The 22858-nt window shown below is 36.3% G+C and overlaps 2 protein-coding genes across 2 annotated transcripts in view; one reads left to right on the plus strand and one right to left on the minus strand.

Annotated features, from left to right (window-relative positions):
• The window catches only part of CPNE3 (copine 3), a 71017-nt gene extending 69784 nt beyond the window's left edge, over window positions 1-1233 (plus strand). Inside the window, exon 17 of the mRNA XM_059863224.1 lies at window positions 931-1233. Coding sequence (XP_059719207.1) covers window positions 931-987 — 57 coding nt within the window. The 3' untranslated portion in view covers window positions 988-1233. The remainder of the gene's footprint in view (window positions 1-930) is intronic.
• CNGB3 (cyclic nucleotide gated channel subunit beta 3) overlaps window positions 1-22598 on the minus strand; it is a 60278-nt gene extending 37680 nt beyond the window's left edge. Inside the window, exons 1-3 of the mRNA XM_059863251.1 lie at window positions 22491-22598; window positions 20031-20106; window positions 10712-10823 (exon numbers count right to left, since the gene is read on the minus strand). Coding sequence (XP_059719234.1) covers window positions 10712-10823; window positions 20031-20106; window positions 22491-22598 — 296 coding nt within the window. The remainder of the gene's footprint in view (window positions 1-10711; window positions 10824-20030; window positions 20107-22490) is intronic.
• Window positions 22599-22858: the final 260 nt, after the last annotated feature.

The following is a 22858-nucleotide window of genomic DNA, read 5'->3' on the forward strand; positions in this document are numbered from 1 at the left end:
ACTTAGAATCAAATTTTAAGAATTTTATTTGTAAATGCTGGGATCATCAGTTGCAGGTGACAAAAGGATAAATGTCCAAGTGTTTAGTCAAAGGGAAGTTGCCTATGAGCCATACATAATCTGGCTATGAAAAACACTGGTGCAAATATAATTGTAGAATGCATATTACATACTGACAAGAAGTAAATATTAATATTAGAATATAGGCCAATGTGAAAATTATTCTGACCAACTATACTCAAAAGGTGCATTCCCAGAGTCTAAGACACTAGAAAGTGTCTTAGAATGGCCAAGGTTACTGGGAACATGGCTTTGAAAAGGACAAAAAAATAGATTGAGACATAATAAGATCACTCTCTTGAGATCAAATTTCGGTGCTGAATCATGGGAAAATAGGTATTTGAGCTGAGAAAAACTGTTGTGAGAAGAAGAAATGTGAATAGAGGAACAGTGAATTATCGTGAGTTAAAGGTCCAAAGAAAGTTTCCAAGCCTTTAATGACAGAATTCTGGGCAGCTTTCATTATGAGTGAGGAGCAGTTGAAGCAAGTGTGATAGACTTCAAGATTACATTAGCTAAAATCATGAAGACTTTTGTAGGCTGTGATTCCCAAGACAGCAAAAGAATGTATGCAGCATGACATGAAATCCTTTTCAGCAAACAAACCTGACATATATAAAGGTTTGGGAAGTGGATAAGTGACTTCACCTGTATATTTAGCACCTACTTCTTCTTCCAAAAATCTTAACAGCTCAAGTCCTAAGAAAGTAAGTTTCGAAGATATATAGATTATCCTGAAGTCTTGGAACAGGCTGTTCACACATTAGATTCCATGGACTTTCAAAAAGCTCTTAATTAAATTGTAATTTTCCTTAACTGTCTTGAAACAAGTGTCTTCCTCTGATCAATCATCTTTTCCTTTAATCACAGAATCATCAAAGTTGGAAGAGAACTTCAAGATCATCTAATCCAACAGTCAATCCATAATTACCGTCATCATAATTATCCCTAAACCAAGTGCCACATCCAGACTCCAATGCCTTTCACTGATGATTTTTTTTTTCCTAATACCAAATCTGAACCACTCCTAGCAAGGGAAGGTGTCTGATAAAGACCCATTTTCTGATAGAGAAGATTATGTCCTTTTCAATTTGCTGCATTTTTTAAATACTGATGTTATGTTGACTTTTCTTTGCAATAAAACAGAATAAATCACATTTTTATTTAACTTCATTTTAGGATTGAGTTGTTCTTCACAACACAATTTTAATTTATACTGATGTTCCTTTGTCTTACTATATATTTTATTACCTGTTTCATTAATTTAAACATAGTGATACCATAATATTTTGGTTGGTTTTGGTTTTATGTATGTATAAACAAGAATGGACCATAGGCATTTATGCAGACAACATATAAGAAAATCTTTCCATTGGAATTCATTACTTTCCCTTAGTTCAGAATCTTTGTACAGAGATCATGCTTGTTTGGGCCCTACAAATGTTCTTAAAAAAAAATGCATAGATCATCCATTTCCCAGACCTCATGTTGTGTTCATAAAGCAAAATAGGTACAGAAGAAACAGTGTTCAAGGAAGGTACTATCTTTCAGATTTACCCACTGTTATTGAACTCAGAATAAACTTGATGAAATGCAGACTGAAATCTCATAATCTAGGCTGCAGAGATTCCTGGTTTTTAGCTCAATTATTTTTTTTCACAGCAGCTTCTCTGACAATCTTCCTAGTTATTCAGTCACAGCAATCTGTGAATCCTCTAATCTTCTTTACAGTACTCTCTAAGGAGAAGTCTGTGTCAGTGCTGAACACATGGAACTCTCACTGAGGTACCAGATTAAAATGTGAAAAAGATTTTATTTTAATTAAAAATTCTACAGTAGGAACTATAAAAGAAGAATAAAGAAAGTAGTAGGAATGTTGAAAGTATCAATTCGCTAAAAAATCAACTTTCCTTAAGGTAATTGGTGATATACTGGTTTTTAATTGCACTATTTATTATGATGTGAGAAATAAGGACAGAATAATTTCTAATACTAATTGCTTTAGAACAAAGGTATGATAGTCCAAGGAAGTCATTCTCATTTATTTCCTTATCTGGTGCTGTTATGTCATTGGGGCTTTCTTATCTGTAAGTAATTAAATCTGTCTCGGTCATCCACCATTTATCAGGAATTTTTAACATTTTAGCATTTAAATACAAACACATATCTTATCTACATAAGCCTTTAATTTATGACTATGTAAAATAATTTAATCAAAGTATGTTTGTACAGAATTCATGAGCACAGCACAAATACTTCCTATTTTCTAACTTTCAGTTTCTCTTAATATGCAGGGAATTAAAAACTAAAATAAATATGCCATAAAATTTCCCACTGTGAATGTTTTCAAAGGTAAGAAAAAAGTCTCCAATTTGAAAAATTCATTTCCAATACATGCTTTCATTTGTCATCTGTTTTCATAGAGTCCCTAAAATAATGATAAAACCATAAGGATCTAGAGAAGTTTTAGATATCCTGTCCTCACAGCTCAAAGCAGGATGAGGTACACCTGAAAGATTCTTATCTAACCTTTTCTTAAACATATCTAGTCATGGCTATACCATAATTTTCCTAAAGAATTTATTTCTGTGCTTCACTAGCTTCATCTTTTTCCTCAATGTAAATCTCTTTTGGTATAATTTGTACCATGCATGGGGTAAAATTTATGGTCCCTTCTCTTTTTTCTCACTTTTTGTCCATCTACACATTTTATTTTTTCATTTTCTAATTTTTTTTTTCCCCAAACGAAAAGGATTTGGTACAAGGGTAATAATTGTATCATCATACAATTATGATGATACAATTATTACTAAGAATATCAGTTAATTCTATGATTGTGTGTTCCCAAACTTCATGCCATGGGCCATTGTTGCCTATGCTAATTATATAAAATTCCCTTGGTGTGACCATCTTTGTTGCAAATCTACCTTCATTAGGGTAAACTGCTGTACAGCCACCTGTGTAGGACCTGACTACATGGACCTTTCCCAGGATCACAAAGAAACTTGGAGACAAAGAACCTATTCCTCTGAGATGACTTCAAATTACTGCTTTTTAAGACCATCCTTTCCCCTTCTGCAAGATCCTGACACATTCCTTTCCAAAAGCAGCAGCAAAGCAGGTGTGCTCCCTGCAGACCCTGCTCATCACACTTCTCCTCCTGAGTATCATTTACCCAGGGTACTGAATAAAACTGGGCTGCCTGATGTGTTTGGCTTCTCATCTGACCCTCATATCTCCACCTGTCACTGTTTCTTCTGTTCCTCTCTTGGGCTGTACAACATGGAATGTTTTCATCCTAAATTGCTAAGATTTGGAAAAAGAGTAAATAACTCTTTATTAATAACTCTAATAGATGGGGTGTTTTAATAAAATATGTTGGACAAGATTAAACATAGGCATGAATACTTACACTTGTCATGAAGTAATAATCAGTTTTCTTTTACTAAATGATAAGCATTATGTCTTAGATTTAAATTCCTCTTAGATTTATCAATAAAGGCCTTGATATATTTGCAATTGTTTTGTACAAATGTGATTTAACTACAAATGCAATTTAAATGTAAATGTTTTATATTACACATAGTAGTGTACGTGTCACAATGCTCATTGCTTTGCTTTTTTCCCTGAAAATGACTTAACATATAATACCGGAGATAAAATTTTGAATACATTATCATTTCTCCCTTTACAAAAATGTTTCTTCTTACTTTAAGAAATATTAAGTGAATGGAGGATTTACACAAAATGCACAGAAATTGCCTTTAACCAAACAAATCAATCAGCAGCAAATTATGACAAATAATACCCTTACTTTATTACATATTCAAAAAAGCCCAAATTCTTCCATTGATATAGTTAGCAATAAATATGTATGAATATTATATTATTTGAAACAATGTAAGGGTAAAAAATTCCTGCGTTTCAGTCTCTGTAATGACATTCTTATCCTTTCCTCACTTCATTTATTCTTCAATGAAGAACTTCTGAATTCACTACTTTTTAATTTCAGGCTACCTACTCGATTGCCATGCAGAGTGAGTGAAATTAAATAGCAAGGGTAACTGCATCCTGCAGATCAGATAGAATTTAAAGGCTCTGCGAAAATACATGTCAGCAAAGATTACAGCAAGTTTAATCCATTTTGGTACAGACAGTACACCATCACCTTTCTATTTAATTTGCAGGTTCTCAATGTAGTCATTTCAGAAACTCAAGTCCAAGAAGTAGAAGGCTCTGAAAAAAGGGCCTAAGCAGAGGGAATATAAGTGCTAAGAAAACTATTTTTATTTTTTAACACAATAATGTATTTTCAGTCAGGCTTAATAAGTATACTAGATGCATTCCATCTGTTTGTGATTTTAAGTACTGCAGTGATTAGCTGAAAACCACTAAGGAAATGTATTAGCCTCTCCATAAAATGTACTTGTAACTGTGTTTAAACTGGGATTTTTCGTAAGGCCCAGCACTGGCCTTGTTTTACTTCATCTCAATTTGATTGGAGTTTATTGCCATGAGTGTCGTTTTGGAACATCCCTGGTGTTCCTACAGTAATCAAGGATTTCTAGAGACTCTGCAGAGGGTTGATGCCAAGTCTGTCTCACTAATGTGCTGAGATTTTGTGCTTGTGGTGGGACATAGTTTCTCTAAGGTGCATCTACTGGGTGAATTGATGTGTTGTAACTAGTGGATAGCAAGCACTAATAGGCTCAGTAATTTTCTTTTTCGAGGTTATTGTGGTAAATGAAGTGCATTACTCACTTAAGAACATGCCACCAGCAGGAGTTCTCTTTATTAACCTGGCTGTGCACTACGTATCAAATTGCCTCTTAATCTTTGTTTTGTTTTCTTTTCTTGCTATTAGGCAAATTAAAAAAGAAAAAAAAATCTTTTTAGAAAGACTGGTAGAGTCTATTAAGTAATAGGATGTGGCTATGAAAAAGGCAAACCACAAGCGTGAAGTTCAGTTTGCCCGAACCACCCATGGTCATATGGAAGCTTGCAGTACTGGATTTCCTTTGTTTTGAAAACTTTGAAAGCTGTGTTTCTGCATTTGAAAAAACAAAAACAGATGAGTATGCTTTCTGAGTGGGATTGATATTTTAAAAATAAGTTTATTATTTTATTAAAATGTATTTAATGCATTTTATATTTTATTTTTATATTTTGTTTGCAATAGCTAGATTCTGAAGGTGGCATATCAAATATAATGTTTTGTTACTCTCTAAACATAACTGAGAATGTGAAAGATTTTGAGATGAAAAGAAAGTCCCAGTTACCTACTGCATTTTTTTTCCTTTCTGTGGTCTTGACTATTTAGCCTCCAAATATGGATTATTTTTTTATGCAGTATTTTGCACGGCAGGGCTTGTGATCTTTGACTGGGGGTTTCAGTGTGCTGCCTTAGTATAAATAGTACATTGTAATCTCTTTGGTAATCTGGGAAGATGAAATACTCTTACAAATTCAACAGGGCTTAAAGGCTTTTAAAAGATGCAGAAAAGAGAAGAGGTCACAAAAGCTCTTTTTGTCTCTCCATTTCCTCTGATCTCTACCCCCAGATGCTTTGTTTACCTTCTTCCATACTCTGTGTTTTCCAGGACTTGGTGTAACTTTGTCTCATACCTTGAAGCTTCTTGTTAATAAGGCTCCCCTGTTGCACTCCTCTATTAGAGCGCAAATGTGGTGCTGAGTGTTCCTCTGCTCCCTTATTTCTTGCTGTGAAGAGACAGAGTAGTCCTAGCCCACCCTTCCAGAGCTTATTCTTGCTCAGCAATTAGCCATTAATGAAAATTACCTGTTGCTCTGTTACATTATCAATAAAGATAGAGGGGAGAAAAATACTGGCAGACACAACCAATTTGTGTGCAATTCTATCCAAGCCATTAGGAAAAAGATATTAAATGTTTCAGTCACTAGGGCCTAATTCAGTGCTTTGTACATCATCCATTCTTGTGGGTTTCTTCTTTCAGACACAGTGTTCAGGTGGTTGAGACCAGTGCTGTGTCTGTCTAGTCTTTATTAAAGTCCATCACCGTGTACTGGAGTATTTTAAAAAATGAGGACGTGCTGAGGGGGAAAGGAAGACTGTTGGTTTGTTGGTTTTTTTTTAAATTTTTTTTTGCGGACGAACAATTTCTATGGGAATTTTTAGGAGCAAATGCAGAATTTGTCAAAGTTTCATTCACTTAGAAAGCAAGCAAAAAAAGTATTTGCTCTTTTATAGAAAATGAAATGTGCTGTTCCTAACAGTAAAATTGCCTTCCTTCCCTCTTCCTTACTCTATGTATCTGAGCCTGTACAGATGTATTTTAAAAAATTAAATGCCACAGTAACAGTGGATAAGGAGAAAACTTTTCTATTAACATTTCCATGAAAATTGATGAGCTCTGGATGCATATGATTTGTGAAAAAAATATATATCCATGAACCTTATTTCATTTTCTACATTACTCAGGCATATGGCCATACTGATGATTTCTTGCAAATCAGGTGACTTATGATTAAACTTTGACTCTTGAAAGATAATTAGCATAAGAAAATAATCTACATAAATTAATTGCCCTGAGACTCCCAGCAGGACTTCCACCCACACTCTATGCCCATGGATCTCTGTTGTCCACTTCAGGTCAGGCTTTGGTCACTGCTTGAGGGTTGTTTAAATGTGTCTGCCTCCAGTTCTGTCTCTGGTCCTGTCCCCCAGACAGATTTTGGGCCTGCCTTGTAGCCTTGTCTCCAGCCCTGTCTCTGGACTCCCTGGATGGACTCTAAACCTGGTCCACCACTTGGCCTTGTTGATGGAGCCTGTTGCTAGGATGCTGCTGTGCTTGCTGTGTTCAAACCCTGTGAGGCTGAACCCTGTTGGTAAGAACAGGTTTTTGCTGAGGTTATCTTGGCTCGCATCCCCTCTTCTCTCAGAGAGCCCTTGTGGCAACCTGAAATACATCTGGACAAAGTCTAAAATTCCAGTTAAGAAAATTCTACCACTGGTTTTGCCAATCTTGATTTCCATAACAATATCATAGAATCATAGAATTGTTTGATTTCCAATAGACCTTTAAAGATCATTTAGTGCATCCCATCTACTTTGGACAGGGACATTGCCCACTAGATCAAGTTGCTCAGAGCCATGTCCAACCTTGAGCTTGAACAACTTCCAACAATGGGACATCCATAACTTCTCTGACAAACCAGTGTCTTACCACTCTCATCACAAAAAGTTTCATCCTCATATCTAGTCTAAATTTGCCTTCTTTAAAATCATCACCCCCGGTGGAATTGCAAGATCACAATTCTCTTAGCCTTTCCTCATAGGAGAGGTGCTCCACTTCTCTGGTTATTTTGGCTCTCTCTAGACCAGGTCAATGTCTCTCCTGTACCGAGGACTCCAGAGCTGGATGCAGCACTTCTGGTGGAATCTCAGCAGGCTGGAGTAGACAAAGGTAAATCACCTCCCCTTGACATGCTGCCCACACTTTTTTTGGTGCAGCTTGGGGTACTGTTGGCTCTCTGAAATCTGAGCACACATTGCCATCCCACATCTAATTTTTCATTCACCAATATATCTCCACATCCTTCTCTGTAGGGCTGCTCTCAGTCTGTTCATCATGCAGGCTCTGCGGGAAGGGGTGAGTAACGTGACCCATGTGCAGAACATTGCACTTGGTCCTTTTGAGCTCCAAGAGGTTTGTGTAGGCCCACCTCTCAAGCCTGTCAAGGTCCCTCTGGATGGCATCCATTCTCTCCAGTTTGTAGGCTGCACCACACAATCTGGTGTTGGCCAATGGGTAGCACTCGTTACTAACCTCTGTTTGAGAAGTATCCAAACATGGGTTAAACAGTAATGAAAAATTCCTGGTCAATTGGACTCTTAGTTGACTATCCTGACTATCCTAACAGTCCTTGAAACAGCTTTGACTAACAAAACTAGCACTTTTCCAAATAACTCCCAGGTATGGAAATACCTAGAAATTAGCAATGACCAAACACTTCAGGAGGCATATTTTATTGTTCTAGTTGGCCTCAGCGCTAGACAGTGGTTTGAGCATGTTTCATTTACTGCTACTTTTGTAGATCACATGTATCTATTTGACTCAGATTCTCATCTTTTCTCAATGTGATAATGGCAGTTGATTTCCCTAAAAATATTTTAGTGGGCAAATTTGAACACATAGATTCAATAAGGCAGTAACCTTGATAAGGAGTGGTGTCTTAATAGACTTTCATGAACCTTAAGAAGTAATGAATTAAATTCTCTCAAATGCACATTTTAAAATTCATTCTCCCTTCAGCTCCGACAGTCATACAACAGATCTGTTTAGTTTCATGCCAGTGCAATGACACCAGTACCATGACTTCCAGACTCTGCTGCAGAATTTAGTGAGTAACTATTTTGGCAGGAGACTTTAACAAATATTTGCTGTATTTTTAGAATCTGTTGCTCAAATTAGACTGACTAGGTATATCTGGATAGACATGTGACACTGAGTCAGAACACCTCTGAGAAAGCAATGTTTAATGTAAATATTTTTAATTTTCTTTTAACAGACAGATTTTGTTTCTACTAATAAGAAACATACCCTTTTGTTTCACAAGCACATAATTGGGTTAACCATGGTTACAAGATTTACCAGTGGAACTGTAAGCATTGAATAGCATATTGTATGATGAGAAAAAAAAGGAGATTCTTATCTTGGTTTTCATTTTTGACCTACTGATTCACATTGGAGTGACTAAGTTATAAATAACTTTTCCATTCTTTCTAGTCAGAGTTATTTTTAATTGCATCTATTATTTTATAGAGGCATGTGCAGTAGCATTTTGCTTGATTATTTCCAGACATGAAGTCTGTCTTAGTAAAGGGGAGGAAGTAGGTAGTTAATTTATCATCTTTATAAATTAAGTCCATGTCAGGGAAAGATTTTTCTTTGTGTCATTAGGACAATCAAAATAATAGAAGGCAAAAACAAGCAGGAGGAATTTCTACCTGTTCTGTATTGAGTGTATCAGTTTTTCTCCACTCAAAGTTATCTCAAAAGGCAGAACCTTCATGATGCATAGCAATGGGCCATGTGAGAATAAAGACTTGGAGCTGACTGACTAGATAACAGCTTTGCATAAGAGGATCTGGGGGTCCTGGTGGACAACAAATTGAACATGAATCCACACTGTGTTCTAGTAAGTAATGAGGGCTAACTACACATTCTCATTTACAAAGAACACCAGAGGTGCACAGCAAGAGTATGAGAGGCAAAAGAAGCAAGTCACAGCAAAGGAAAATTGAATTCCATTTCATTTTCATAACAGTGGTCAAAGGGTGGACCAGATGACCCAGAGAAACCATGGACCTCCATTCTTGGTGACACAGATTGACAATTCTACTGAAAAAATTTTGGGTGCCTTGATCTAACCTGGGAGCTGGGTCTAACCTCTAAATATTTTCAGCTGGAGTTTGGACCTCATTCCCTCTGGAGAAGCCTTCAAACCTGAGCTGTTCTATCAAGATCTTTATTTTCCATGGTGACACAGAGAGTGTCATCTAGTGCACACAGCAAGTTTGCAGATGACACCAAGCTGGGTGGTGTCATCTGCAGGACTAAAGGAGAGCCAAAAATATGATCAGAAGTCTGGGGCACTTCTCCTATGAGGAAAGGCTGAGAAAGTTGAGGTTTTTCAGCCTGGGGAAGAGAAAGCTTCAGGGAGACCTTATTGGTAGCCTTTCAGTATTTGAATGGGGCCTGCAAGAAAGATGTGGGGAAACATTTTAGCAGGGGTAGTGACATGACAAGATTTAACATCTTTAAACATAGAGATGGTGGATTTAGATTAAAGAAGAAATTTTTTACAGTGTGACTGGTGGAACACTGGCATCTGTTAGGCAGAGGTGTTGGATGCCCTATCCCTGCAAACGTTCAAGGTCAGCTGGGATGGGGCTTTGAGCAGTCTGATCCGCTTATAGCTGTCCCTGCTCATTACATAGGGGTTGGACTTGATGACCTTTAAAAGTTCCTACCAACCCAAAGAATTCTATGATTCTATGAATCTATGAATCTCTGCTTCTGAAATGACTATAAACTATTCAAAGCTTATTGTTTTCTAGACTTCATATTTGTTTTTATTTTTGCAAAACAGTCACCTCAGCTTTTTACAAAGGTTGAACGACCCTAGATTCTCTCCTGAAGGAATACTACTGTTTAATTTGTTTGTCTCTTCTCCACAAGAGATAGTACTAATCTTCTGATTGTGGAGACTAATGCTGATTTAATGGCATAGCTCAGGAAAAAAATGTGCAGGGTAAAAAGTTTCAAGTTGAAATGATGTGACAAACATCCTAGGTACTCAGGGCAGCACTCTGGGACTTTCTTCTTTGCTAAGATATAGTAATAATTAAGCAGCAGCACTGCTAAAATTTGCATATAACTGTAGCTGAGAAAATCCTTTTCCTCATTCCTGCAATTTAGGATGATGTACACAACAAATTATCAAAATCACATAGTAAATGAATGCCTCATATATATACTGCCTTGAAATTGAAATAAAGCTCTTCAGATCCTTACACGATGGACTTTTAAAGAATGGATATATGGCACACAGAAATGTTAAGTCAGGATTCCAGGTAGAATCTTCAAATTTTTAAATTGCATTTACTCACTTAACATCTTCTTTCCCATCTTTGAGTTCATGCTCTTCCTGTTGAGTTGTCTTAGGTGGTTCAGTTGAGTTTTCAGGTTTTGAAGGCTCAGGTGCTTTTGCTGATTCTGCATCTAGAAAAAAAGGTTTTAATTTTTAAAAATAAATTTTTAAATAATTATATTAATACTTTTGAAGGAATCACAGTCTCTCTGACATTATTTCTTCAGTAGATAAGCACTAAAAGACACAACTTCTGGAAACTGACCTCTGAACAATATCCTGCCTAAATCTGTTTCAGTGATAACTGTGCACAGCATTTATGATAAGTTCATCTTTTAGAATATGTAATCTGCTTGTGGTTTTTAAATAAATTCATCAGTAGCCAGCTCAACAATGGTCAAGTCAGAGCTCTTCTCTATTTATGAGGGGCAAGAAGTGATACCGCAAGGTAGAGGACAGGTAGATCTGTCCAGAAATGCCTTGTGAAATACAGGAAGAGGAGTAAAGAGTAGCTAATTTTTTTATAAATAGAAATGGTAATAAAATTATCTAGGCTTCAGTGTTTGTACTGCATCAAAGATGTTGCTTCAGCTACCATGACAGTACTGTTCATTGCTGAGTAAATCATAAATGAAATATATCATTAAGGATGTGAGTATGTTGTACTTTGTCTAGTCTATTTCTTCCTTTCTGTTACTAGTAACTTTTTTGAAGTCATCTAAGTAGGAAGTCTGTAGAATTTGAAGCAAATGGCATGGTCTCTTAAGGCCATTTAAGTGGCCTTAAGTGATGCTTTCTTATAATTAGTTCCATATCCTTTTTTAAACTTTCATGTTGAAAAATAATTTGATAGCTCTCATCAGTCTGATGCTTTGCATAATGTAGGAACAAGCTCAGCCTTCACAAATACTTTAAGTAAGATGATGATAGAGGAAAAACTTGGCAGCAAAACATGGCAACAAATAAATCAGGAGCCTGTTATATGTGCTGTATTTTAAGCTTGAGACAGCTCAAAGAAAAACAAACTTTGAATATTTTACATGGATAGGGTAAAGTTACTTTCCTGATAGTTAAACTCCATATTTAGAGAGTTATTCCTTTAAAATAAGTAAAAAATTCCAGCACTTGTTGCAGTTTCTGCTTCCTTTTGAATTAATGGTTTGTAGTATCCCAGTTCTCCCTGCCTTGACTCCAAAATCCAAAAAGCCAAGTACTCAATCAAGAGTGAGAGTAAAGTTAACCTCAACATTTCTGTAATCACCTCACTTTGGGAATTTTTTTTTGTTTTAGTAGTTACTGCTAGCTGTATCTATGGGCTACAATCTGATAAGAACAATTAGAACAGGGAAATGGTGCTGAAAGCATGACATTGAATTTATATCTGTCACACATAAATATCTGGCATATCTGGCAGATAAATTTCAAATGAGGTACATTGATATCCACTGAAATGAGTGACAATCAGCAGCTCGAATAAAATAGTTTGAATCATGGACTTATTCTTCTGGTTTGATTTTATTCTAAAGGAATCCAATTATGAGTTCCTAAAGGGTTTTGGGGTTTTTTGGGGGGAAAAAAAAAGAGGAAATCAGTGGACAATCAAGAGGGCTTTTTTTTTTCAGAAGGGCATTCTTCATTGAAACAAAATGCCAGTGTAGTTACACTGTTTAGTGTAACAGGCTACTGAATAAGATAATCCATCTTTGGAATGACAACATGTATGAGAAGCAGAAAGCACAAAGAAATATATGGTGCTTGCACATAAACACTCCTGTGCAGAGGATTATAACTTCTGAGCTTGATAAATATTATCAAGGTATTCAGTCTGATGTCTGAACCCACACTGACCATCAAATGCTGATTGCATTCAGCCTGAAGGAAAACCTTGCAATCCCATGAATATTCCAAATTTTTACACACAAAGATTAATAAATTTCTAGCAGGGCTTATTTGCATTAATATTAGAATATCAGGGCCTAGCACCAGTACTAGCTGTGTGTCAAATTTTAGTTTTTCCTTTCTGTGTGAAATTGAGAGGGCTGTCTGCATAGTCACATATTGAAAAACCAAACCCTTTGCTCTTCACTGTCTTTTATCTCTTGAACCCAGGCCCAATGGACTGCCCTTAATAACAGTGTGGTAGTCATTTTAAGGAAAATTTAGACTACAACTGTTTGTTTCCAGAATAAATACTGATCCAGAAGGCAAGTGGCAGGTTTGCAGGACAGCTTTGCATAACTTTGATCATTGTAGTGAAATCATGAGAAAAAAGGCAAAACCATGCCAAGGCACCAACAGTGAATGCAATTTTCAAAACATACAGATCCGTGCTTACCCAACAAAATAAAGGGTTTGAGTTTTTCTGAATTATTTGCATTCCCACTCTACTGGCATATAGGTGGATGAAGTTCCCAATGCATTCCTAGTGGGAGCTGAAGGAATGAAGCCCACTGGAGTCTACACATTGTAATTATTTGGCCTTCCCATAAGCATAATGTAGTTTAAAACTGTGTTGGGATAAATGTTGCTGGTTCTATTTTAAGATGGAAAGGGAAAGTGACAGTTGTGGAAGCATCATTTTGTGGAAAAAACACTGCATAATGGAATCACTCCAAATAAATCTGATTAAATTTCTAAGCCCACTGAAACCTCATCATACCAGTGACCTGCCTAGGACTCCAAGGAGAAAGGAACAAGATGCAATTTATAAAACCTATTTGCTTACCTCTCTTAGATAAATTTTTTGGATATTAAGATATGAATAAATGTCAGCTACTGAATAGTGGCAGTCTGAGTACAGAACAGAAAAAGTGCTTTTACTTTCTGTTGCTATGCTATAGTTCAGGAAGGGAAGAATTTATTTCCTAGAATTCCCAGCCAGGTCCACTGCCTTGCACTAGCAGTCTGACCAGTGTCACATTTATGCTTCCCCTCCTGTCTCTACTGGTTGGATATACATAAATGTAGAACTTGTCATGGCTAGCAGTTACTAATATAAGAAGCAAGAGTTTCCTGAGCTGCTTCTTTTGTCTGCTCAAAAGCACATTTTAGTTCAACTTAATCATCCACTGACATAATCTTATTTAATTTTGAATCCACAATATCTTGTTTTATGGGGTGATTCACAAAACATTGACTCACCTTAATCTTCTTTTTCATCTGTGGAAACAATATTTCCATCAGAACACCCACGCATAGTGTCTATTTCATATTAATTAAATATATATGGTGAAATACTTCCTTCTACTGTTAACTTCTTAGTGACTTTTACAAAAACATAGTCATTTTAAAATACACTGTTGCTTAAAAACTACTATATGATTGCACAATGATAGTGTAGTACTAATTACAGTTTAGTTGCTGTGTATGTGATGCAGTTGTAAATGTTACCACTCATTTCTGATGTTTATTACCAGGATTAGTGTAAGCAATGTTGATTTAAAGAACATTTAATGTTGCTCTTTTTTTGTTCTTTCAGTAATGAAAAATAATCCTGCAAATCTGGTTGGCCTGAGCTATCTTGACCTGCTTTCCAATACTTGGCAGAAGAACAAAAAGACAAAGATAAAGGAATACTTCCTATTTCTTCTGTGGAATATATATTTTATGGTTACTTGAAAACTTTGTGTAGCTTGATGTTTGTGCTCTGTGCTGGTTTCAGCTGGGGTAGAGTTAATTTTCTTCACAGTGGCTGGTGCTAGGGCTGCATTTGGATCTGGGCTGAACACAGTGCTGATAACAGAGAGATGATTTTGGTTTTGCTAGGCAGGGCTTACACAGTAGTGAGGAGACTGGGGATTCATGGAAGCCTGGGAAAGACATAGATGGAACAGCTGACCCTAACTGGCCAAAGAGATATTCCAGGCCATATGAAACTTTATATACTAACCATGCTCAGTATGTAAACTACGGGAAAGAAGTAGGAAGGAAGTTGGGAGTGGTTGTATCTAACTTCCCAAGTAACCATTGCACACAATTGGAACCCTGCTTTCCTGGAAGTGGCTGAATACCTACTTGTCAATGGGAACTGAATTAGTTCCTTGTTTTGCTTTGTTTGTGTGCTTGCCTTTTGGCTTTCCTAATAAGCTGATAAAATATCTCAACCCAAGTTGAGTTTTCTAGCTTTTATCCTTCTGATTCTCTCCCCAGAGGTCAGGGAGTAAGTAAGGAGCTGTGTGGGGCTTGGTACTGGCTGGGGTTAAACTGCAACATGCTTACATGATAAAATTAATTTAGTTAATATACAAACAATGGTGCCAATTTTAATGGTGCATGGAAACACTTGAGGGTAGACAGCATTGAAACAGGAAAAGGTGTATAAAGACATGGTTAGAATCTGCTAGTAGGAGGCAGAGTGACTAATGTTTGAGTAATCTTTTTAGCAGTGACGTATCATATGCCTTAGAAACATAATTTTAAGCACTTAAAATCAGTGATTTTTTTTTTGACATTTCCTCTTTTTTTGCAAAGTGTTAGACATTTCAAAATATGTTAGAAGTCACAGATTGGCTTTTAAGTGGTATTGCCTGCAAACTAGCATAGAGAGCAGGTTCTCTTGAATAGCTGGAGTTTAGACTGACTTTGTATTTGGACCAATGCAATGGGAATAAGAGAACCAGTCTACAAACTCTGTGTGATATTTCTGACATAGTTATTTGCCTGATTATCCTTGCTTCACAGAGGTGTTCTTGAGCTATCCAAAATATCTGAAAATGGCTATAGGGTCACAAAGATCTCAAGAAAATATAAAACCATAGAAAACCTATGGATGAAAGAGAGAAAAGACTTCAGCTCTGACATTACAAAATGCACACCTTTGTAATCTTCTTCTTCTGATATGAACAGTTAGAGCATGGCATTTATTGAAGGAACATTTCTTGAACAAATGCTATGTGCAGGGGAAAAAAAGTTCAGAAATCAGCAGAGGTGAAATAAAAAATCAGTAAGTAGGTCCATCTTAACCCTCAACTTCAGTGGCTAACAAAAGTATTATTTACATTTATTTTCTAGGAAAGAAAGATTGTATGAAGAAGTTGAGTTTGTTTTCCTAACATTTAGATATGTCACTCATGTGAAAAATGAAGATCTGAGAGGAGTTAAAAGACTTCACATCAGCAGGAGTGATTAAAGCCGATTAAACATATTCAAGCCCTTGGTAACCTTTGAAAAAAATATGTTATTTTTTATATTGTTTTATAGGAATAATAGCTGCCTGTTTTCTGAGTGCCAGTGACCAGCATAAAGGATAAGGTGACAAGGAATAAGATTATTTCAAAGTGTCTTTGGCTTGGCAGGTTTAGTCTATTGGGCTGCAGCTTATAAAATCACATATTTCATTTGTATTTTTTGAAATAAAAACCACTTATTTAAGTCTGGATTTCCTGGTGCTAAGAGACAGGTCTTTTCTTGCTGCTTAAGGGCAACTTAGAAGTCAGTTTCATAACAGGCCAAACAGAGGTTTTCCCAAAATTTCACATTTAATTCAAATCACCCTTCTCAGAGTTTTAACTCAGTTGTAATCCATACAGAGTTAGTTGGTACCTAATTAAACAGAATTAGCCAAGGTTTTACAGTATAGGATTTTGGTACCCTCAATAAATACATCTGCTTTATTTTTGTCTCCAAGAAGGAGAGCAACCATATTTTGTATAACAACTAGTGATCAAGACTCTCCTCTTGGCTCTGGGCCCTATTTATTTGCAAGAGGGTCAAATACATGGTGAGAGGATTTTCCCCCCATTTTTAAAAGATTCAACAATTACAATATAAATACATACTGAAATAAAAGTCCTTCATTCTTCCTGCATTATTACTGTTTTGATTAACTGCTAGGTTCCTTCCATGATCCATGTGTAGGTCAGTTACATGCTCCATTCTAATTTCTCAGATTCCACGGGGTTTTGCATTCTTTTCTGCACAATGGCCCAGGAGCTAAGAAGGCTATGGAACTTCCTTCCTCTCCTCTAGTCTAGGTTTTACACAGGTAGTTAGGCAGCTCTACAGGAGTGGGAGAGACATGGGTTTGAACCCTTTTATGATGAAAGATGCAAGGTATAACAGGTAGGCTAATATATCACAGGGGACAGCTATCAACAGCTTCTGCTTTTACTTGTTTTCTTAGTGGAAAAGTGTTCCTGAGGTACCTGAACAGAAGAGGGAGTCTGGAGTGAATTGAAGTTCCTTCTGAGCAGCCCTTCCTCTGTGGTTCTGCACTGTTTACTTGAGATACCTTCCAAAGCATCTAGGCTTTGAATATCTTAAATATTACTGAACATTAACATGGTAATCACCCAGAAGGGAGTAGAAGTGCAATTCCAGCATGCATAGAAATACCTATAGTAGTTTTACTTTAGCTTTTTCACTCAAGTCCTACCAAGAACAAAGCAATGTCAGTATATTCTTTAGTAAAAGCTGGATAAATGGGACTGTGATTCTGGAAAACATCTTTGAGACACTTGTTGATTTAGTAGAAGATCAAAACCCGAAATATTGGAAACAGTCAAGTTTCTAGTATGGGAAAAATGTAAAGATGAAGACAGACTTCTGGGAAATACTAAAATGTAGTTGAAAAGAGTCAAACTGGAATTATATGTCAGGAGGATGAAAGAAATTACAAAACAGAGAACAATAATGCAGTCACCAGCTAGCAGGTGGAGGCTGGATATGTCCTCCTAAAGAACATAACCACCAACAGAGCTATTGAATAGCAGTGGGTAAAGCAAGGGAAGCATTTGTATAGCCAGTCAATTATGGGACGTGATAAATATGCAAGGAAATTATAGCAATTGGATTCAATATCACAGAGAACCTGTAATTAGGTGAATCACACTTTGTTAAGTACACAAAAAAATGCAGGGAATAAATTTAAAAAATGAATCCATTATGGAACAAACTGACTAAGCACAGAGAATTAATTACAGAGTGGAGTAATTATGCATAAAACAAGTTAGTGCTATAGAGGGCAACTGAGGATGTAGAGATAGGGCAGTGAGTAGCCAACAAAGAACCCAAAAGTACCAGGTGTTCCTGACTGACCTAAGTGGCCAAGTTTTAGTCAAGCAGGCTCCAATGGTACCTCCTGCTGGACTCTCATGTGTGCTGGAAACATCATGCTGCTTTGTGAAGTACATAGAGAAAGGGAGAAGGTAATGGCTGGTTTTGGTGATTTGAAAAGAAGGGGGTGAAGATAAGCTCTACTCAGTCTGTTGGTTTGTATTTAACACTATTGAATTGCAAACTGATACTATGATTAAGGGTTTTCCTGGTCTATTTTATTTTGATTATACCAGAGAAAGTAATGAGAGACCTTGGAAAGGCTTTTCTCTAACACATTTGAAGTTCTCCATTAAGCTGATCTGCCTTAACTAATGTTGTTTGAGCTCTGGCTGTACTCCAGATTTGTACATACAGCATAAAATGCTTTCTCTAATCTCTCATCCTCTGCTTACCACACAAATTCTCTTCTTCCAGAAGATAACCACACCATTTTAGGTCTGACACAAAGTTCACAAAATTTTACAGAAGTTTATCTAGACCCTCCTGTGAACTGCTTTAGATTAGCTTCCGTTTTCTGTCCGCAGATAAAGAAGTTCCTTATTTGGGTCAGATGACAGGGACTTACATTCAGAGTGGTGAAAATCATAAGCTTCTCCTGAGGCGTGGTCTCAGTAAATTTTCTGACTTGTATAGCCATTGTCTATCTAATTAATTAATACTCTTCCTGTCTTGTTGCAGCTATTTGAAAATGAGATTTGAAATACCTTCCAAAAGAATGGTAGATTTAAAAATAACCCCAAAACACATGGACTCTAACTCTGCTATTATAATTTCATGAAGTAACTAATGGTGTAGTTGCTACTATATCACCACCATGCTTCTATTTTAGAAGGAAAAAAAGTAGTTTATTATGCCAAAATATATCTTAATGAGATATATTCTTCTGTAAAATCAGATTAAGTTTTTAATGGAAATAAAGAGTTTCTGTACTGATAGTCCATTCTGTCATGGGGTAGTATCTGTGACTTAGTGTTGCTAAAAAAGCCAAATATCAAATTTGGTTTTTTCCATTGCTGCTACAGTTAATTCAGGTCAGACTTTGTTTTCTCTTAATTTCATGCTACAGCCATTATATAACAAGACAATTGCTCTAAATGAACTTTTTTTAAAATTTCATTATATGAGGAAACAAATTGTGACACTTGCTATGATTACACAAACACAAGTCATGTTTATGAAAATTTCCTTTTAATCTTTTTCCAGTTGCTTCACTCTTAGTTATTTTTTATCACAGAAAGTTGGAGACTCCTCAGTCTTTGCTTTGCTGCTTCAGTGAAATGAACAGGAACATGAACTGCTCTCCTAAAGGAAAAGCATGAGGTGACAGGAAGATTGGACTCTGTTTTTCTCCAGAAGTGGAGGATGGAAAAGGAAAGGGCTGCACCCCTCATGCTGTGAGGGAGGGAGGAGGGGGTATGGCCCAGCAGGAGTTGTTGCTTCACCCATCCTGAGCCTTTATTTTGGCAGCAGGTTTAAGCAATCATTCGTGCTCTGGTATACACAAAACAGGCTTGGCTATTGGAGGTGGGGGGAGAGAGGGGCAGGATAGCCATGACCAGCAGCCTCTGTCTCCAGAAACCAGCTGCTTAGGCAGAAAATTACCTTGTTTTACTGCCCTGAGTTCTGTGGTCCCAAATACCAGTCCTGAATAGTCCTGAAAAGCTTCTGAACGGGGATGGCAAATATTTATAACAGCTTTTCTTTTTTTTTTTTCATTCTTTTTTTGGTGTTTCTTGTTTGTTTTTAAGTTTTTTGTTTTTTGTTTTTTTTTTTTTTTTTTAAGTTTGGACTGGTTGTTCAGGGAAATATTTGAATATCAGATAGTTTAAAGTCTGTCTTATCTTTTCTGGTACCTCTTATCTTTTCCGGTATCTCTTCTGGTGAGAAAAGTGACTTAAAGAGACATTAAAAATATGCTCTATTTTTTTTTTTTTTCTTAAGGCACTAAATACCTTTATTTTAGGATTTCTAAGGAGTCAAATTGCAGTAAGAGGAAATAAAGCTTCCTAGACTAGCTGATCAGAGGGGGCAAGCTCATGAAGGCACTGTGTGCTTGAAGGCTTGTTGCCTTTTGTTATTGTTGGATACTGTTCCTATATTTGTAACAAATCATTGGCCTGGGGTCAATGACAATTCAGAGATCTTAATTTCTTCTACAAATAAAAAATAAGAGTTCCTGTCAGAGCACTAGGAAGAACAACAGTTTCATTTGCAATCCTATAGAGTATACATATAATATGTCCAGATAATCTTTGAAAACTCATAAATAGCTTATTACTGACCTTGTTGCTTTGGTTTAGGCTCTGCTTTATTATTGACCTCTGTTTTCTGTGGTTCATTTGTTGTCTTATTTTCATCCTTAAAAAAACACACAAGATTAGAAGCTGTAGATTGTCACTGTTGAAAATGATAAGGGTAGTTTGATATCTGCAACATTTTTGTAGGAATTTGATTAAGCCGCCACACACGGACCATTGTTCCTGGGTGTTCTGTGTGTTTCCAGATGGATTTGCCAAAGGCCTTGTGATGGATGTTGAAATCAAACACTGCTATCTTCACATCCTCGGTGCAAACCCGGCTGCTTTGCTTAGAGTTTGCAGAGCTGTCTTGTTCAGTGCTGCCTCTCACAAGGCAGTGTGCATCTCTGAGTTAGTCATGATTCTGCCTAAACCTTCTTCTGGGCTAACATACCTGGTATATTTTGAGTTACCTTACCACAATGACATACCTCAATCTCTGCAAAATACTGAAATAGTATCAGCTTTCACTGCAAAAGAATTAACTTCCTCCCATTCTTGCTGACTTAGATCCATTAACCAAATCCTTGTGTACCTGTACCTTGACTCACGTCAGTTTTAACAGAGTGGCCTTTGGTGGAAGGAGTGAGATGTGCATGGGGAGTCCGAGGCCTTCACAACACTATGTAACAGCTTTGTGTTAATCAAGCCCATCAGCATTTGTTATCCCACACAGAATGAGTTTTCCCGGTGTGCAGCATGCTTATTAATAGAGAAGGGTGTTGGGTTGTATCAACATATGGAAAAATTATTTGACATTAGGATCTTTCAGACCTTCAGGCACTTTTTTTTTCCTTTCCTAGGTCAGTGACCTTTTAGGTTGTGTTTCTGAGAATAAATTGGTTTGGTTTTTGTGGTTTTTTCCTAGGAAAATATTTTTCCTGTCCATTTTTATTCGAAGAACCAGGCACTGAAGTTCTAATATACATATGTATAGAGAACTAAATTACAAATTTTATATACATATTTATATATAAGTATATTAAAATTCCAGTAAAGGTCTGTGCATACTGAAGGTTTTTGCATGATATTTTGTTGTTAAGGTTGTTTTCTTTGTTTCAGGCTCCCTCCTAATAGCGTAAGTGCATTAATTAGTGCATTAATTAGTATACTAACTATTTACCAGATATTATGTACTTTCTTCTCTTTCTTCTTTATTTTTTAGACAGTATCTCCTTGCAGGCAGGAAATGTCTTAATCCTTAATTCATTCATGTGCCTCCATTTTAGCAGTGTTTTGAAGAGTGTAGGCTGATGGTGATTCAACCTGAATGTTGCACTGATGTACGAAATTATTCTCTCCAAACAAGTAATCCCTGTCTCCAGTGAAAACTAAATAGATCTGTTTTACTAGAGCACTTTGCCAAGTGAGGCATCAGTCTGCACAGAACTAACCTGTCAATATTCAGGAGTTTTCTTCTTTCAAAACATTATTTTATTGACGCAAGAATACTGAAGTGTAAAAGCATGAACAATGTCTGTAGATCTGCAGTATATAAAGGTTAATGAACATAGACATTTTTGCCATATTTTTAGACATTTTTACTGCCATTGGATGACAGTATGCATATGCACACTTAAAATTAACTTTGTAATAGAGGGGTTTTGACTGTTTCAACAGGCATGAATGTTTAATAGCTCAGGCTGATACTAAAGAACCTTTGTCACTTCACTTCACATAAATTATTTGGTGAAGCCATAAATTGTTGCCATTTTGTCTTGTAAAATTTGGATTATGTCGAGTTGGAAAAAACAAAAATTATTTTTTGAAATTATTGGGAAAAGATAAAAATTCAAAGGCAATGAGAGAAAAAGTACTTATTGTTTTGCTCCTATTTAAAATGTTTCATTAATTAAATGGAAAAGAATGAATTAACTTTTAAGGTGAAGAAATACTATATAAAAATATTGACTGTAGACTAACATGACTTACTTCATTTTTCCAAGAGGATTTACATTATCAAAACCAAGCTGAAAAAAGGGCTTCTTTAAACAGCTACTAAATTACTTTGTCTTTCCAGTGCTTATCAGGAAGCAGGCTGATATATACCTGCATGACATTCTAATATTCAGAAAGGACACACTGACATTTCCTGCCAGAAGGAAACAGGATGCATAAAATATATCATCATATGTAAAGCAGCAGTGCCTGTATCTCTAATTCTCCATTTGCAATGTTGATCACGACCTCTCATAAGCCTGTACTATTTCAGGTGAGCCCTAGTCAGAAAGCAGCTTTCAAAAGTAAAAAATTATATTTTCTTCATAAAGGAAAGATGGTAGGGTGGAGGAGAATGAAAACATTTATTTCATTTTTCTAAATAAAGATTGATACCATATTCAGTAAGTATATTTGAAATTCTCACCTTTGGTATTTGCTTACATAAATACCTTCTAAACAAAAAGATAGTATTAATGAGTCTATAATAGACAAGGAAAACCATACCTGGCCTGTTGGTGCCTTTGGTGGTGGAGGGGCACCTTCATTCTTGCAATCTGCTATCTCAGGTGCTAATTTTGGTCTAGAAAATACTGATTTTAGTTTTCTAAACATCTTGCCTCTTCAGCTCCCCTGAAGCCTCTATGACTCTTTTACCAGGAACAGGTTTATAGCACATGTTTTCTTGCCATCAGTAATCAAGCCAATTAGACAGTTAATCAGGTTTAGGTCTGATTAGTGCCTTAGAGAAATTTCTTGCACAGTCTATTTCAGTGACATTGTTTTGGTCAGCATTAGCACATTTTCTTTTTATTTTGTAGAATAATTTATTTGTAAATTATTTTTAGTCTTAACAGTTACACAATATACAGTTC

Source organism: Haemorhous mexicanus, chromosome 1 (assembly GCF_027477595.1).
Source record: "Haemorhous mexicanus isolate bHaeMex1 chromosome 1, bHaeMex1.pri, whole genome shotgun sequence".
NCBI classification, from domain to species: domain Eukaryota; kingdom Metazoa; phylum Chordata; class Aves; order Passeriformes; family Fringillidae; genus Haemorhous; species Haemorhous mexicanus.